Source organism: Gymnoscopelus microlampas (assembly GCF_963454915.1).
Source record: "Gymnoscopelus microlampas genome assembly, chromosome: 16".
Taxonomy (NCBI): domain Eukaryota; kingdom Metazoa; phylum Chordata; class Actinopteri; order Myctophiformes; family Myctophidae; genus Gymnoscopelus; species Gymnoscopelus microlampas.
Window position 1 is genome coordinate 40,962,692 of NC_139953.1, and position 15,099 is coordinate 40,977,790.

The 15,099-nt window shown below is 39.6% G+C and overlaps 1 protein-coding gene and 1 long non-coding RNA gene across 2 annotated transcripts; both read right to left on the reverse strand.

The window, feature by feature from the left end:
- Positions 1-4,030: 4,030 nt before the first annotated feature.
- On the reverse strand, positions 4,031-8,616 carry LOC311063725. The gene is made up of 3 exons (XR_014602641.1): positions 8,519-8,616; positions 4,642-4,679; positions 4,031-4,399 (listed from the first exon to the last, which is right to left on the reverse strand). It is a non-coding gene; the product is annotated as an uncharacterized lncRNA (long non-coding RNA).
- A 1,468-nt stretch (positions 8,617-10,084) lies between these two features.
- On the reverse strand, positions 10,085-13,772 carry LOC311062986 (uncharacterized protein; the record flags this gene model as incomplete). Its single annotated transcript, XM_084082206.1, has 5 exons — positions 13,705-13,772; positions 11,079-11,645; positions 10,571-10,827; positions 10,344-10,412; positions 10,085-10,144 (listed from the first exon to the last, which is right to left on the reverse strand). The coding sequence occupies exons 1-5, from the start codon at positions 13,760-13,762 to the stop codon at positions 10,085-10,087; spliced, it is 1,011 nt and encodes a 336-aa protein (XP_083938332.1). The 5' UTR covers positions 13,763-13,772.
- Positions 13,773-15,099: the final 1,327 nt, after the last annotated feature.

The following is a 15,099-nucleotide window of genomic DNA, read 5'->3' on the forward strand; positions in this document are numbered from 1 at the left end:
ACACACACACACAGAGAGTGGGAGAGCGTTTACTAAATGAATGGCACAGTTTAGTATGAGTTTAATTATTGACCTACCAAACGCACGAGATGCACCAAACAGATGTCTATGAATTCAATTCAATATTCAGCGCAACCTGTGTGTGCAGATGTTATAAATCTGTCTTGTACACTGTATCTCACAGGTTGTGGATTTGTTTCCACACGCTACGGCTCGGTTTCAATTGAACCTATTAAGACGTGAGGCCGATTCTATACAAATGTCTTCTTTTTCTTTCAGAAAACTTAACAGTTTTCAGAAAAAGCGGTGCTCAAACTTTTTCCTGTCATGGACCCCCAAATTATAGGCCTATATGCATTTTAGCCACCGACCCTCATCTCAAAATATTTTGTTTTTCAGGGGACCCCCAGAAGCAAAGATTTGAGTAAAAAATATTTGCTTTAAAAGAATATATTCAGGATTTGCACATATTTTCACAATTTTAAGTAAGCAAAAAAAACGTTACTGGTTCTGGAAAGTTTCATGTTCTGGAAGGTTATAGTTACCATTGGAAGACTAAGAGCCATATCTCAGAGGGATATCTCCATGTTTGGTGTAGTGTGTATATATATTCTATATTTCTTACGTTGCTGAATTATTGTATAGATCAGTGGTTCTCAGTGTGGGGTTCGGGAACCCCCAGGGGTCCTTGAAGGAGAGGTACATTTTGAATTCCGGACTTTTACATATGTAACAGAGTTCTTCTACATTGCAGTATTGATTCTTTTACTTAAGTAAACATTTGAGTACTTTTTCCACCACTGATCCTAAACTGTACCTAAATACGACTGGAGAATGTACAGGAATGTCTGTTTTGATCAGAATTTCACTGTTGTCTGTACCTGCAGTAGAGAGAGACCAAATTATGACACAACACATTTTGTCTGAATTTTTTTAACTAATTTATTGAAAGTATAGCACCGGAGGTCTCACCTCATCTAATTTTAGAGGTGGTCCTATACACACAAATACAACAAAATACATTGTTACATACAGTGCAGATACACACGTACATACAGACAGCAATTGCTCACCCTCTCCCACCCACACCCCCAGCCCTCTGATAGTACAACAAACAATTTAAAAGCATAAAAAAACAAGGAACACTATACAACATATCAGGCAAATCACATATCTAACGATAAAATGTTCTTAGATTGTGGTTCCAGAGATAAAAAATCTCAGAAAATGTAATCATGTGGCTTGAGAATCATGGTGTAGCTCAACTGAACCAGTCAAGTTGAATCTGCAAATGTACTTGGTCAGGGTAACTGAATCTGACAGCTTAATATAAACTAAATTATTATTACAAATAGACTCCATTTGTACACTCTTCTGAGTTAAATCAACACTAAAGATTTGCTGTGAGTGTAGAATAGATGAAGATTTTTTCCTACATTAGATACTTTTTTCCTCGTCATGCAATTCAGATAAGCACACATTTGCTGTGATCTTACAGAGAGAGAGTTTCTGTTTCTGTCTTATCTTGCATGGTTTACATCATGGTTCTCAAAGTGGGGTCCGTGGACCCCTTGGTGTCCTTCAGGGCAGGGGGGTTCCAGGGGGTCCCCAGCTAAATCATTTAAACCACTTTAACCATACTGTACATCAGTGGTTCTCAAACTTTTTCATGTCAAGGACCCCCAAATTGACACTTCTTAGCCCGCAGACCCCCATTTGAAAATATATGCCAGGGACCCCCATAAGAGAAGATTTTTACGGCTCTAGCAGTGATTCTCAACCATTTTAATTTCAAGGACCCCCAGATTGACATGCATTAGGGCTACGGACCCCCATTTAATGACATTTCTATCACTTGGACCTCAATTTATATTGTAAAATCTATGTCAATGTAACTCTGAGAGTGTACAAATGTAACCAAATGAACCCTAACGGGTCCATTTGGTTACATTTGTACACTCTCAGAGTTACAGACTCATAAGGGTCAATTTGGTGCCTAATCTATCATTTAGCTGGGGACCCATTTTCAGATGGGGGTCCACGGGGCAAATGCATATTGATTTGGGGTCCTTGACATGAAAACGTTGGAAACGCTGGTCTACATCACGTCTCGGGTCAGTCAGACACCTGGCTGGGAGACATCAATCACACACCTAGAGTGTGTAGATTAGCTGTGCTGCGCTGCACTGTTTGGGCCGGCCAACCGCATTTAAAATGCAAATAAGACTAGACTCAGGCCGGCTCCAGCAATCTCTCACCTGCTGTGTGTGTGTGTGTGTGTGTGTGTGTGTGTGTGTGTGTGTGTGTGTGTGTGTGTGTGTGTGTGTGTGTGTGTGTGTGTGTGTGTGTCTCAAATACACATTGTGAGGATCAGTTTACCTGGTCGCCACAAGAGAAATGTTTTTTATGTTGAAAACATATTTTGGGAGTTGGGCTTTTACAATTAGGAAAGGATTCAGGTTGGGGTCAGGATTAGCCATTTGGAGTTTAAGTTTAGAGGTTCGGGTTGGAGAGGTTAGAGGTTGGACTTAAACTCACGCGTCACAGCCTGTGTGTGCAGTGGTGGGAAAAAGTACTCACATGTTTTACTTAAGTAAAAGTATCAATACTGCAATGTAGAAATACTCTGTTACAAGTAAAAGTCTGGAATTCAAAATCTACTTGAGTAAAAGTACAAAAGTATTGGTATCAAAATGTACTTAAAGTACCAGAAGTAGAAAGTTATGCAGAAGGTCCCATATCACAAGTTTTCAAATGTATACATTTTATGAAGATCTTTTGGAAAAAGCAGATCTACAGATCGGCTATTTTCAAATGGCTGAAATGTATGTAGGGCTGATGTGTATGTTTTGTAATAATATAATCAAAATGTACAAAGTAACTAGTAACTCAAGTTTTCAAATAATTGTAGTGGAGTAAAAGTATAATATTTGCCTCTGAGTAGTTGGAGATACTCCAGTAAAGTAAAAACATAGCTTTTTTTTTATTGTAAAAGTAAAAAAATGTACGTAAGCACTGTACTTATATGTAAATGCCATCCTCAGGGCACACAAAGGAAATAAAATAGAAGATTGTGGTCATTGGTTGCAGTATTTGAAATGATGAATCGAAAATCAAAACATGATTCTGCTCTCGACGATTTAGTTAGCTGTAGAGTTGTTTTTGTGATTTTAATGATAACATTTAACAACTGTAAACCATACGTGTACAAAGACTGGCCTGGAAGCCAATCATGGCACAAGGGCAGATTTTGTATGGCCCGCAACTTCCTTCCTCAAATGTACTCAGGGGTCTAGTGAGGTGACGTCACAGTAAAATCCTCAGTTTTAGTTTATCTCAGAGTGTAAACATTGACCGTAATAGTTCAGGCCTAACCCTGAGTATATTGCCGAGCTTTTACATCTATGACTATTAGAGTCTCGAGATCCAGATAATTCTAAACACACAGCTTTGGGAAAAGCCTTTCAGAGTGGTTTAAGAATATACATATATGTCCTTGTGTAAAAGACAAAATAAGTATTCAAAAGTATTCTTTGACTGTCTAGATTGTTGTTCATGTTTTTACACAATTACATGTCTCTCTGTCAAAAGTGTCTGTAAAATGTCAATGTGTTGTCCACTTCAGATTACTGCAGTGGTTCTCAGTCTATTTTCATTTCAAGGATGGCCATAACTCTGAGAATGTAATCTCAGAGTTACAGACCTGTAAGGGGCCATTTGGAACACCCTCAGGGAACCCTGAAGGTGCCTGGACCCCACTTTTTGAGAACCACAGCATTACTGTAATCCCAGAAGTGAAAAGGAATATCTCACATATTAATACAATAAAACAGAAGGACCAGTGACAGTGTTTACTGGCAACCTACTATAGTCTAGGAAAAAAAGCCCAAAAGAAGCGACTATAGTAATGGCCACATGAGCACTTTAAACCTGTACATACTGTACATCGGTACATCTATTTGAAAATAGACAATCTACAAGCACACAACATGTCGCATCATGGTCTTGAAATAAAATGTGGAATATTTTTGAAACATTCTAACAACACAAATCTGGTACAGGGCTCCCTGGCACTAAACATTTTCAGATGGGGGTTATAGGGACAAATACATATTAATTTGGGGGTCCATGACATGAAAACATTTGAGAACCACTACACTTTAGAAACAAGCCCCAAAAAAAACGCAACCCGCAACTACCAATATTTAACAAGCAACAGTACAGAAAAAGCAGCGCAAAGTGGCCTATAATAAGCAGACATGGCAACACTGTTTACTGGTCATACATTGTGTGTCCTGATGGCAGCGTACTCGGATTCTTCCTGTTTAGGCGGTATCAACAGTCCACTGGCCATCGGGAGATCCAGATTTGCGTAGATGACATCGTCTGAACATATATTCTAAACACACACACACACACACACACACACACACACACACACACACACACACACACACACACACACACACACACACACACACACACACACACACACAATTACTATACGTTTGAGGACATAAACATTTTAGGACAGCAAATTTATGAATGCCATTTTTGCTGTGTCGTTTTAACCCAAACCCTAAGCTGCAGTGTTCACAGCAATCATATAATAATTCTTTATATTAATTATAGTTAACTTACACTGTGGATGTTGTCTGAGTTGGCTGGCAGTGGCCTGTCTGTAATACAACGATACAACAAATCAAACATAATACTCACTTGAACGGTTATACAATTGTGTGTAAATCAATTTGCCATGTGGAGTAGAGTTACACTATTGCCAATATGTAGGATATACCAAGACAGCACAATTATGTATCCAGACAAACCACAATATCAACTTCCTATATACTTAAAGTAAAACTTACCTAAACTCAAACTTAAGTTTAAGTTTAGGTAAGGTTCGGTTGTGTTTTTAGACATTAGATTAGAGATTGTTAAGTTTATGTATAACTTTATGTTGTGTTTAACTTTAGATTAGAGATGGTTGAGTTTAGGTATACAGTTAAAATGGCTGTGTTTAGGAATTAGAAGGTTATGTTTAGGCATAGGTTATGAGTTTGTGTGACAATGAGTTTGTGTGACTTGACTTCAAACTTCTAGATTTGGGCATTTTAGAATTTGATAACTGTAGCAGTTCATAAGCAGCAACCTTTACTTTTCACTGGCCGTATACTGTGAGTAAAACACACAGATTAGCACATCGGACAGTTATTTCAAAGACCACAATGCACAATGATTCTGTGTGTGTGTGTGTGTGTGTGTGTGTGTGTGTGTGTGTGTGTGTGTGTGTGTGTGTGTGTGTGTGTGTGTGTGTGTGTGTGTGTGTGTGTGTGTGTGTGTGTGTGTGTGTGTGTGTGTGTGTGTGCATGCGTGTGTGCGTGTGTGTGTTGTACATTGCATGCATGTGTGTGTTTGCATGTGTGAACGTGAGAGTTTGCAATGATAGCGTTCAGATGAGACACTGGCCTCGTTGAGTTGCTGGACAGACAGGGAGTTGACGAGTGGTGCACAGTGGGTGTGAACAACTGCTATTGTTTTGTTAAGTACGCACAGGTATCTGTGGGGCCTCTGTTATGTATCTGCTGTACACCGTGTTAGATTTGGGGGAGGGGGTATCCATGCCTCTGCTTTTGATATCCCCCCTCTGGTCATTCATTTTTATGGCCAGTGGGGATGTGTTTTATCCCTGCGTCTGGCCAGACTGAATGTCACAATTATTATTTTTGTAATTAAACATGTGTGTTATCCACATTAACCGTGGGATCCCTATTTTGGGCAAAGTTTCAAAATGTCTCAATGTTTTTTAAACAAAAAAATATATACAATTCAAAAATAATGAAAATAGCAGATGTACAAGCTCACAACGTGTCACAGTGCATTGTGAGATAGAGACACTGCATCTTTCATTTGGAGTGGACGTCATCACTACCACCAGCTGTACAGTCTGCCCAAATAATAAGTATTACAGCTAAACAGGTCAATGTTGCATGTACACCCTAGTGGTTCTCAAAGTGGGGTCCAGAGACCCCCAGGGGTCCCTGAGGGGGGTTCCAGACGGCCCCTAGCCAGATTGGTTGATAGAGCATATACATTTAACCACTTTAACCCTATAGTACAACAGTTTTTTTTTTTTTTAATATATTTTTTAAACATTTTAACAACACAAATCTTGTATGGGGGACCCTGGCACAAAATATTTTCAGATGGGGGTCTGTGGCCAAATACATATACATTTGGGGGTCATTCATGATATGGTTGGAGAACCACTGCAGCGCGTTGTTAGTGTGCAGATCAATTGTACATGTAGGTGATGAATGAATGCATGAACAGGACATTTAGCCTTTGGTTTCACAACAAAAGGCCGTTCTAGACGTCCACTTTGCATTTGCTCACTGCCAGACGACACAGGTCCACCCACTACACATCTACTTGGGTCGTTGTTGTGAGCCATGTTGTACACAGACTGATGAGTATCATGAGTTAACCTCATTGCAGTGGTGGAAGAAGTACTCTACTTAAGTAAAAGTACCAACAATACCACAATGTAGAAATACACTGTTACGAGTGAAAGTCCGGTATGTATGTACTTGAGTAAAAGTACAAAAGTATTCATCACAAAATATACTTAAGTGTGGAAAGTAAAGGTAGGCTACTCTTTTTGCAGAATGTCCCATTTCACAAGTTTCCAAATGTATAAAAATGCTTTGAAAATAGCAGATCCACATACATAGGGCTGAAGTGGTTAATGTTTTGTAATAATAATCAAAATCTACAAGTATGACTAGTAACTAAAGTTGTCAAATAATTGTAGTGGCTTAAAAAGGAGTAGAAGTAAAAGTATGGAAAATTGGAAACACTCCAGTAAAGTCAAAATTCCTCAAAAGTGTACTTTAGTATGGTAGGTTACTTGAGTAAATGTACTTTTGAGTAAATGTACTTAGTTACTTTACACCACTGCTTCATTGGCATACACAGACTCTGTCAGACAACTCTTGGATTGAATTTAAAATATATATTTATCGAGCACAATTGAGCATAGATATCTGAAGCATAGTTTGGCGTCTCTATTCATTCCCTGTAAGCATGAACATTTTAGTTAACTTATATTCCAAAAAGGTCTAGAAACAGAGCTACAGGTGAATGCTGGGGAGGTGGAGATATAGAAGATCATAGCGCGCGGCTATGAGCTTGTAGATCTGTTTTGTTTTGTTTTTAATCGTGGAAATCTTTGAATATATATGTTTTAAAGCGAACATTTTGAACTCCGATCTGTGCTTCTGGGGGTCCCTGGAAAAACATATTTTGAGACGGCCAAATACATGCATTTAAGGGGGTCATTTACATGGAAAAGTTGGAGCGCCACTGCATATAGCAACATACTGTTAGGATTTAGAAAACATTTTTAGATATCTCTGCTGTCCGGCAGGAACCAGCTAACTCCAAAATGTTCATTTTTCAGGAAATGGAAAAAAAAGTAGAGTTAGGAGGTTTTGTTCATCATTGATAAGAACAGCTGAATGGACCTCCAAGCTCACAATGAGGTTGGAGGTCAAAAGGGGGTGGACCCAAAGTCAGCAAAAAGGTTTAGCAGAAAGTTTGAGGGTCCAATGGAGTTAGCTGGTTTTGTCAGAAGTGCTTTTTAATGCTTTTCATTGGTTCAATATGTTTTTTTTTTACCAACACACAGACGTAAGGGTGTTCAATGGCCCTGATTTATGGGGAAAAAATGCTAAAGCGTCAAAATGTAGTTGGCTGGTTTCTGCCGGACAGCAACGATATGATGTATTTGCGGCTGTGGACCCCCATCTCAAAATGTTTTGTTCCAGGGACCCCCAGAAGCAAAGATGTGATGGCCCCACACTGGGGGAGGGTCAAGAATAAGGGGCATAGGGTGGATAGACGACCCCCTAAACCACCCCACCCATCTGTTTGTTTACAAATGGAACCCTGGCTGTACAGATACATAATACATTGTTGTGAATAACCCCTCCCCTGATCTTAACCATCTCACAGGGCTTACACCAGAGCAGTGGTGGAAAGTAACTAAGTACATTTACTTACTGTAGTACAATTTTGAGGTATTTGTACTTTACTTGAGTATTTCAAATTTCCAATACTTTTACTTCTACTCCACTACATCTCAGAGGCAAATATTGTACTTTTACTCCACTACAATTATTTGAAAACTTTAGTTACTTTTCAGATATAATTTATTATATTATGAAACATACATTAACCACTTTAGCCTTATTTTATACATAGGCTATTTGAAAATAGCGACGCGTTGTGAGCTTGTAGATCTGCTATTTTCAAACATTTTAGTACTTTTACTTTTGGTACTATAAGTACATTTTGATACCAATACTTTTGTACTTTTACTCAACTACATTTTGAATTCTGGACTTTTACTTGTAACAGAGTATTTCTATATTGCAGTATTGGTACTTTTACTTAAGTAAAGAATTTGAGTACTTTTTCCACCACTGCTTACATCAGAGGATGTTGGAGAACTTACTTGACTGTCTTCTCTTCACAACAAACAGAGTGAGCATAGTTGTCAGCGCCACACAGCTCACCGCCCCCACCAGCACAACAACCACACCGCCATTGCCGTCACCTGCAAATTCAATTAAGCCATTAAGATCAGGAACGCATCTGTGTGATTTTAATATTTCTTTGACTATTACAAAATCGTGAGCATTTGTGCAAATTTTTTACTCTTCTGGGGATTAAAAAAAAACAACGTATGTTGCTATAATATCAGTGGTTCTCAAACTTTTATCATGTCAACGACCACCCAAAATGATATTACATTACATTACATTACAGTCATTTAGCAGACGCTTTTATCCAAAGCGACTTACAATAAGTGCATTCAACATAGGTAGGGAACGAAAACTACTAATCACCAGAAGTCTTAAGTGCATTTCCTGCAAAAACAAGCAACCAAGAGTATACCTAGCGCTAAGGTAAAAGTGCAATATATCTATATGTATTTGTCCACAGACCCCCATCTCAAAATATTTAGTTCCAGGGACCCCCAGAAGCAGATATTCAAGCTCATAGCACGGCTATGAGCTTGTATATCTTTGTGAATAGCGAAAGAAATCAGAAATGACTGAGATGCGTTCGGATTGAATAGGTTAAAATGGTGAATGGTGCATTTATATAGGGCCTATGTCCAATACATTCACACACACTGTACAGGAAACCATGATGCAAAGCAGTGGTTCAGATTGCTCAAAGACACTTTGACAGTAGCACGGGGGGAGCCGGGGATTGGACTGGCGGGAACCATCCGAATCCGATGCGGCCTCACCTACCTCCCGAGCCACCCCATTTCAATTCAATTCAATTCAATTCAGTACAATTCTATTCAATTCAATAAATTCCACACTTATACAGCACTATGTCTCTTGTGTTACAATTATAAATTAAAATACATTGACACAGTATATCGTTGCTGTCGGGCAGAAACCTCTTATCTCCATAATTCAAATTTTTGTGTTGTTTGGTAAATTATTGGCCTACTTGATCATACAACAGTGTCACACAAAAGTATCAAAAGTAGCAGATCTACAAGCTCGGGCTTGTAGATCTGCTACTGTTGCTGTTTTTGAATTTGAATCCTAAAAAGTAACAGTTTTGGACACATGAGGTTTCCACCCGACATTGACGACATCCTTTTTTTGTTTATATTTGTTGTTGTTTCAGCATTTACTTTACTGTGTAGGAAATGTTTTTGTACAAATACACATGACTTGACTAATGCATCATTTTCTGTTTGCATTATAGCAGAGGTCTTCAACAGGGGGCCCGGGGACCCCTAGGGGGTTCTCAGAGTTACTACAGGGGGTCCGCCACATTTTTGGGTGATGGGGAACATTAATCCTAAAATAACTGATCTACAAGCTCACAACACCTCGCAGCGCATGAGTGTATGAAAAAGTTTAATCTGCAACAAAGTTTCGGTCCCTGCTTCATCTCTCTCTCAGCTAAGGGGTCCTTGGGCTGAAAAACGTTGAAGACCCCTGCATTGTAGTACGTTCTGCAATGTCCTGTTGCACCAGTGTTAGTCCTGTCACATCCTCGTATGTTGTGGTGAGTCTTGTGTCAGGTTGTGCTGAGGTTTGTTGCTGAGCTGTTTCAACACCATGTTATGTCAAAGCTGATGTTTCCTAACAAGCCTCATACTTGGGTCACGTGTGTGTGTGTGTGTGTGTGTGTGTGTGTGTGTGTGTGTGTGTGTGTGTGTGTGTGTGTGTGTGTGTGTGTGTGTGTGTGTGTGTGTGTGTGTGTGTGTGTGTGTGTGTGTGTGTGTGTGTGTTTGTTTTCATTACCTTGAGATTGAGGAACCACTTCAGAATCAGAATTAGGATCTGGTCCTGGGATGCCACGTCTCCCTTTACCTATGAAACAGTTTTCAAAAGTTTTTAATTAGAATGGGCTTCTTTATATTCTCACTACCAATAGTGTTTACTGTTATTTTTTGGAACGAAATACAAATTTCATCCATATGTCAAATTATTTCCGGATAAACGATAACTTTCGTACCTGGGGGTCTCACGGGAAACATCAGTGTTGCTTTGATCTCCCCGCCCCGGTACGCCTGGCATAGAAACACGCTGTTGTCCTCATTCTGAACAGTCAGCCTGATATTACATGAAGAATAGCGTCTTATCCCCTCCTGGATCACATTGCCTTCAATGTCGAACCACCACATCCACACTTGTTGGGAATCAATAAAACATGTTCGTGTGGCAGTGACCAGCTTACAGCCAAATGAGACGGTTGAAGTCACATTAGATCTTAGAATGGACCGTCCTAGAGTGACAGAGAGTGACAGTGACAGAGACAGAGACAGAGAGAGCGAGAGAGCGAGAGAGAGAGAGAGAGAGAGATAATTCTATTTCATTGCAAATTGTTCTGTTGTGAGTTGGTTGATATACACTCCCTGTATCTGTACAAGATAAACATACAAACACAATCCTTTATGGATGTTCAGAGAATTAAATAGATGCTTGCATATTACTTATTAGACATATTAGAAATATCAGACATATCATTACACTCACTGCTCAGGACTGACACAGAAATCCTGTTATTTGTTCCATCTTGGCAGCAGTACAGTCCAGCATCTTCTGCAGTGATGGGTTTGTTTGGTTGGTTTGGATGTGAAGGGCATTCAGGACCTGTTACTAGAACCTCCGGTGAAGATGTGAAGACCTGAGCAACCCGCCTCTTGATGACCTCAGAGTCAGTTGCAGTGAGGTTGGATTCAGTGTCACCGCTGATGACCTCAGAGTCAGTTGCAGTGAGGTTGGATTCAGTGTCACCGCTGATGACCTCAGCAGTAGTACTGAGGTTGGAAGCTCTATTGATGACTTCAGTAGTACTAAGGTTGGATGCCCCATCGATAATTTCAGTAGCACTGAGGTTGGATGCTCCATTGATGAGCTCAGCAGCACTGAGGTTGGATGCTCCATAGATTATTTCAGTAGCACTGACGTTGGATGCTCCATTGATTAACTCAGTGGCAGTGAGGCTGGATGCTGGATTTTCTGAACTGCGGGGGCATCTCTCGGGCAGGGCGACATCATCGCCCTCTGCAAAGATCCAGCTGCGTTGGGCGGCGATGAGACCTGTATGTTTTGGATCGGTATGGACAATTATGCAGCTGAATGTGTCCTGTTTTCTTCAAACAACTTTCAACCAACTATTGTGAGCATGTGGGCAAACACTTTTCAAAAGTAAAAATAAACAAATAACCGATCTAAGGTGAGCTTATATGCTATTTTAAAAAAACGTTTTAAATAGCATATAAGCTCACTTTTTTTTCTCCCCAATTCAGTTGTTTTAAAATTAATTCCTCCCGACACATATTTTGTGTTTTGTATCGTACTGACTCGCTAGTGAGGAGCCCCCACTGGGATGACATGGAACCTTCGTCCTATACTGCTGACACATGCCGCTCCAGCCCGTAGGAACACATGCAATGACAAATATCACCGTCCCTGCCCGGCTTCCCTCCCCCGAACACGGGCCAATTGTGTTCGTATAGATAGACGCTGGACAAAGCCAGATTCACCTCGGTGGATACACACACACACACACACACACACGCGTGCGCCATAGACGTCCATATCCATATACACACGCCATAGACGTCCATATCCATATACACAAACAGTACAGTCATACAGTAATAACAATATGCCATAGGGTCCTATCAGAGTCTTAAGGTATTTCCAAGGCTAACCTTATCCTACACATATTGCCAGATCTCTGATTAAAATCATGAGAGTGATCGTTGCTGTCGCACAAAAGCAGTGAAAACAGCAGATATACAAGCTCACAACGTTGTGAGCTTGTGGATCGGCTATTTTCACATTGTTTTGTTTTTTACAGTTTTTAAAATTATTCAAAAAATAATAATAATTAAATAAATAAAGTTTCTATCCGACAGCAACAATATTATTTCAGTAGCAGAAAAGAAAAGCAAAGAGATGTGACAGCCTCAGAGTGGCTAAAACAGGCCTGTTTCCCTAACTTCAACAAAAAATCAGTATTAATTTCAAACAGTCTGTAAAGATGGTTCAGGAGATACAGGATTTAAGTCACTAAAAATGATTTCATTCAGAGGTTCTGAAGCTATGGTTCTGGACCTCAAGTGGGGTTTGCAAACGTTTTTTGAGATTTTCAAGTGGGGCCCCTGATCCCGAAAAGGTTGGGAACCACTGATTTAACCACTTAACCCCCAGGATCCATATTCTGAGGGAAAACTTCTGCAGAAAATAGCAGATCTGCTATTTACTGTGAAGATATTTAAGGTAGAGCAAAAACTAAAACACTAGCATAGAGCCCTGAGGGACTCCGGTCAACCATATAGGGCACTGTTTCCCAAACAGTAGGTCGGGATCCATTTGATGGTCGTGGATCTATTTTAGTGGGTCGTGAGTGAATATCCCTTACATTTTGTCATTAATTATTATTATTTTTCAATATTCTCTAAAGATTTTCACAAAAAAATCACAAGTATTCATGAGTTGAATTTCAGAATTTTATTAATAAAATAATAATAATCAAAGAAATTCCCTAAATTAGAAAACAAACGTTTGAGAAGTAGTGAAAATAGCAGATCTGCAAGCTCGCAACGCGGCATGAGGCGACGCGTTGTGAGCTTGTAGCTATTTTCACTAGTTTGGGCTGCGGGTAAACATCACATTTCCCTTTTGGGTCTTGAGCTAAAAAGTTTGGGAACCAGTGATACAGGGTTTAAGTGGTTAACCCATTAAGACCTGAGGTCTTCTAAACAGTTTTCTGAAACACTTATGTTTCTATATCAGTGGTGCTCAAACCTTTTCATGTCAAGGACCCCCAAAATGATACGTATTTGGCCACGAACCCCCATCTAAAAATATTTTTGTTCCAGGGACCCCCAGAAATAAATATTTGAGTTACAAATGTTCACTTTTAAAAATATACATATTCAAAGATTTGCACACATTTTCATGATTTTTCAAAAATAGCAGATCTACAAGCTCATAGTGCGGCACTCGTGCCGCGCTATGAGCTTGTATATCTGTTATTTTTGAATAGCCTAATGATTTTAAAGTGGTTAAAATATAAAATGACAGATGCTTTTCCCTGTCTTAATGGGTTTAAAGGACAGTTTGTGAGGTGTTGGGGAGAAGGTCTCACCTGTGTGGATGAAGATGACCTGCAGCAGCAGCAGTAGAACATGATGGATGACGACCATGATGACTCTATGTTCCTTCAGTCACACTGTTCTCATGTTTTACTGGACGGAACGCCTCCCCACTTCCTGTGTGACAATATATCCTGTCTCTACCGACACGATGTGGTGATGACAGGGAACACGCTACTCACACGTGACCCTTTAACCACATCAGTGGTGCAAAGTAATTAAGTACTGTACTTATGTACAATTTTGAGGTATTTTTACTTTACTAAAGTATTTCCATTTTTTAATTATTTTGCTCTTCTACTCCACTACATCTCAGAGGCAAATATTGTACTTTTTATTCCAGTGCAATTATTTGAAAAATGTTTCTATTACTTTGCAGGTGTAAACATATAACCAATGACCAATTAAGCCCTATTTTAGACTCTTCTATTCGAAAATAGACGATCTACAAGCTCATATTGTGACGCCTCGGCTATTTCGGGCAAAGAGGTTTGGTGTAGGTGGGGGAAACGGGGTGGACCAAGGATAGACCTCTATATAACTAAATTTAAGTCTTGGCGAGCCATGTGGCCCATAGGTCAGGAGCTTTTTTCCTGTCCCTGTAAATGAGGCAGTTTCATGTACAAGTACAGCTCCTGGACATGATGCTATATCGCAAGGATATACAACCAACCCTACCCTTGATGCTGAGTGCCAAGCAGGGAGCCATTTTTTTAGTCTTTGGTATGACTCAGCCGGGGATCAAACCCCGACTTCCCAATGTCAGGGTGGACACTCTAACCACAAGGCCACTGAGCTGGTTATAACTCGCTACAGGAAGAAGAGAACAGCCAGCATTCAATAAATGTCCTTTCACATAGATTTGTTTTTGCCTATAACACAACAAAGGCCTAGTCTACATAAATACTATATGTAATATAGGTAGCCTACATGCTACATAATATACGCAATTAACTGACCTGTGGTTACTGACAGATGATAGGGTCATAGTCATAGACCAATTCTAGAGAATAGACCAATACAAAACACTTATATGCTTTGCATATTGATACAAGGAGCTAAGAAGGTTATGTTATGTTTCTAACTGAGGTCAGAGTTGCCAGATTATGCGAGAGAAATAAGCAACCAGGTATTTGAAAACAAGCCCAAAAGAAGTGACTACGCCACATGAGCACTTTAAACCTCTACATCTGCTATTTAAAAAAAAGAAAATCTTGAAAGAAAAGTGCAACATGTGGAACATGTTTTGAAACATTTTAACAACACAAATCTGGTAAGGGGGCACAAAATACCAGATGGTCCACGGATAAATACCTAATTTGGGGTTCCTTGACATTGACATGAAAATGTTTGAGCAAGCCCAAGTAAGCAACTACACTTTAAAAACA